The sequence below is a fragment of the Oncorhynchus gorbuscha genome, unplaced genomic scaffold (assembly GCF_021184085.1).
Source record: "Oncorhynchus gorbuscha isolate QuinsamMale2020 ecotype Even-year unplaced genomic scaffold, OgorEven_v1.0 Un_scaffold_2403, whole genome shotgun sequence".
Classification (NCBI taxonomy): Eukaryota; Metazoa; Chordata; class Actinopteri; order Salmoniformes; family Salmonidae; genus Oncorhynchus; species Oncorhynchus gorbuscha.
In genome coordinates, this window is record NW_025746925.1 from 1 (window position 1) to 2500 (window position 2500).

General features: G+C 46.7%; 1 protein-coding gene across 1 annotated transcript in view; it reads left to right on the plus strand.

The window, feature by feature from the left end:
* Window positions 1–267: 267 nt before the first annotated feature.
* LOC124025743 (multiple PDZ domain protein-like) overlaps window positions 268–2500 on the plus strand; it is a gene marked incomplete at both ends in the record, with an annotated part of 78116 nt that continues 75883 nt past the window's right edge. Inside the window, 2 exons of the mRNA XM_046339077.1 lie at window positions 268–390; window positions 694–924. Coding sequence (XP_046195033.1) covers window positions 268–390; window positions 694–924 — 354 coding nt within the window. The remainder of the gene's footprint in view (window positions 391–693; window positions 925–2500) is intronic.

Consider the following 2500-nt stretch of genomic DNA (forward strand, 5'->3'; position numbering starts at 1 on the left):
GGTGAGTTCCCATGTCTTATCTACTTTACAACGAGGTGAGTTCCCATGTCTTATCTACTTTACAACGAGGTGAGTTCCCATGTCTTATCTACTTTACAACGAGGTGAGTTCCCGTGTCTTACAGTAAATTAGGAAACCCTGTCTGTGTGTGTAGTTGACCATCTCTCTTTCTTTCTCTCTCCCCTTTCTCTCTCTCTCCCTCCATCTCTCTCTCTCTCTCTCTCCCCTTTCTCTCTCTGTCTCTCCCTCCATCTCTCTCCCTCTCAGAAGCGTCACATAGAGTTGATAGAGCTGGAGAACGATGGGAAGGGGCTGGGCTTCGGCATTGTAGGGGGTCGATCCTCTGGAGTCCTGGTCAAAACCATCCTACCAAGTGGCCCTGCTGGACTGGTATGTCAGTCAATCAATCAATACAACATCAACTTAGTTTGATCAGCCAGTGAAATGTGACAAAGTCACACTGCTGGATAATATAGACATGAAACACACCGTAGGTTCAAACACGTTTTGACTTTGCCAGTGTCACCTTCAACCCCCGCTGTGTACGACAACCAGTCACTTGTGAATTGTCTTTAAATTACCGAGTTAGCTTTTTTTTTTTTTATGTGACTTGCGAGGTCACCATGTCAAAGTAGAACACACAACAATCTGTAACAGTGATTAAAAAGTGATGTAACATCCCTCCCCTCCCAGGACAAGCGTCTGCGTAGCGGAGACCACATCCTGCGTATCGAGGACACAGACCTGGCGGGCATGGGCAACGAGGAAGTGGCTCACGTTCTCCGCAACGCAGGGTCAAGGGTCAAACTGCTGATTGCTAGGGACGTCGCGGTCTCCACGGGAACCAACGACCTCTCCCTCTCCTCGCCCCCGCTCCCTCTCCTCGTCCAGCAACAACAGAGGGTGGCCAGGATGGGCAAACAGGTATGTGTGGAGGGGAGAGGTAACCTGTAACTAGACTAGACAGAGCAGCTCTCCATAATGAGGAGATGACGACGCCTCAGGGATCCTAACCTGTATCTAGACTAGACAGAGCAGCTCTCCATAATGAGGAGATTACAACGCCCCAGGGATCCTAAACTGTAACTAGACTAGACATAGCAGCTCTCCATAATGAGGAGATTACAACGCCCCAGGGATCCTAACCTGTAACTAGACTAGACAGAGCAGCTCTCCATAATGAGGAGATTACAACGCCCCAGGGATCCTAACCTGTAACTAGACTAGACAGAGCAGCTCTCCATAATGAAGAGATTACAACGCCTCAGGGATCCTAACCTGTAACTAGACTAGACATAGCAGCTCTCCATAATGAGGAGATTACAACGCCCCAGGGATCCTAACCTGTAACTAGACTAGACAGAGCAGCTCTCCATAATGAGGAGATTACAACGCCTCAGGGATCCTAACCTGTAACTAGACTAGACAGAGCAGCTCTCCATAATTAGGAGATTACAACGCCCCAGGGATCCTAACCTGTAACTAGACTAGACAGAGCAGCTCTCCATAATGAAGAGATTACAACGCCCCAGGGATCCTAACCTGTAACTAGACTAGACAGAGCAGCTCTCCATAATGAGGAGATAAGGCCCCAGGGATCCAAACTAAAGACACACCGTAGCCTGGCTGGCACGAACCAATAAGAGATGAGAAGGCCCAGGGATCCAAACTAAGGACACACCGTAGCCTAGCTGGCACGAACCAATAAGAGATGAGAAGGCCCAGGGATCCAAACTAAGGACACACCGTAGCCTAGCTGGCACGAACCAATAAGAGATGAGAAGGCCCAGGGATCCAAACTAAGGACATGCCATAGCCTGGCTGGCACGAACCAATAAGAGATGAGAAGGCCCAGGGATCCAAACTAAGGACATGCCATAGCCTGGCTGGCACGAACCAAAGCGCCTAGAACACTCGAAAGTCAATATTGCACAATTGATATTACAATTTTTAACACATTATTGAAACAATGCAATTTCTGATTAACAATGAAACAACCAAATTATGTAAATTATTTTTGGGGGAAGGTGTCCCCTGTGGACAATACCCTGTGTTGTGTATTGTGTTCCGTATCTCCACGGTAACACATTTCTCCCTGTGTTGTGTATTGTGTTCTGTATCTCCATAGTAACACATTTCTCCCTGTGTTGTGTATTGTGTTCCGTATCTCCATAGCAACACATTTCTCCCTGTGTTGTGTATTGTGTTCCATATCTCCATAGTAACACATTTCTCCCTGTGTTGTGTATTGTGTTCCGTATCTCCATAGTAACACATTTCTCCCTGTGTTGTGTATTGTGTTGTAGTAACACATTTCTCCCTGTGTTGTGTATTGTGTTCCGTATCTCCATAGTAACACATTTCTCCCTGTGTTGTGTATTGTGTTCTGTATCTCCATAGTAACACATTTCTCCTGTGTTGTGTATTGTGTTCCGTATCTCCATAGTAACACATTTCTCCCTGTGTTGTGTATTGTGTTCCGTATCTCCATAGTAAACAT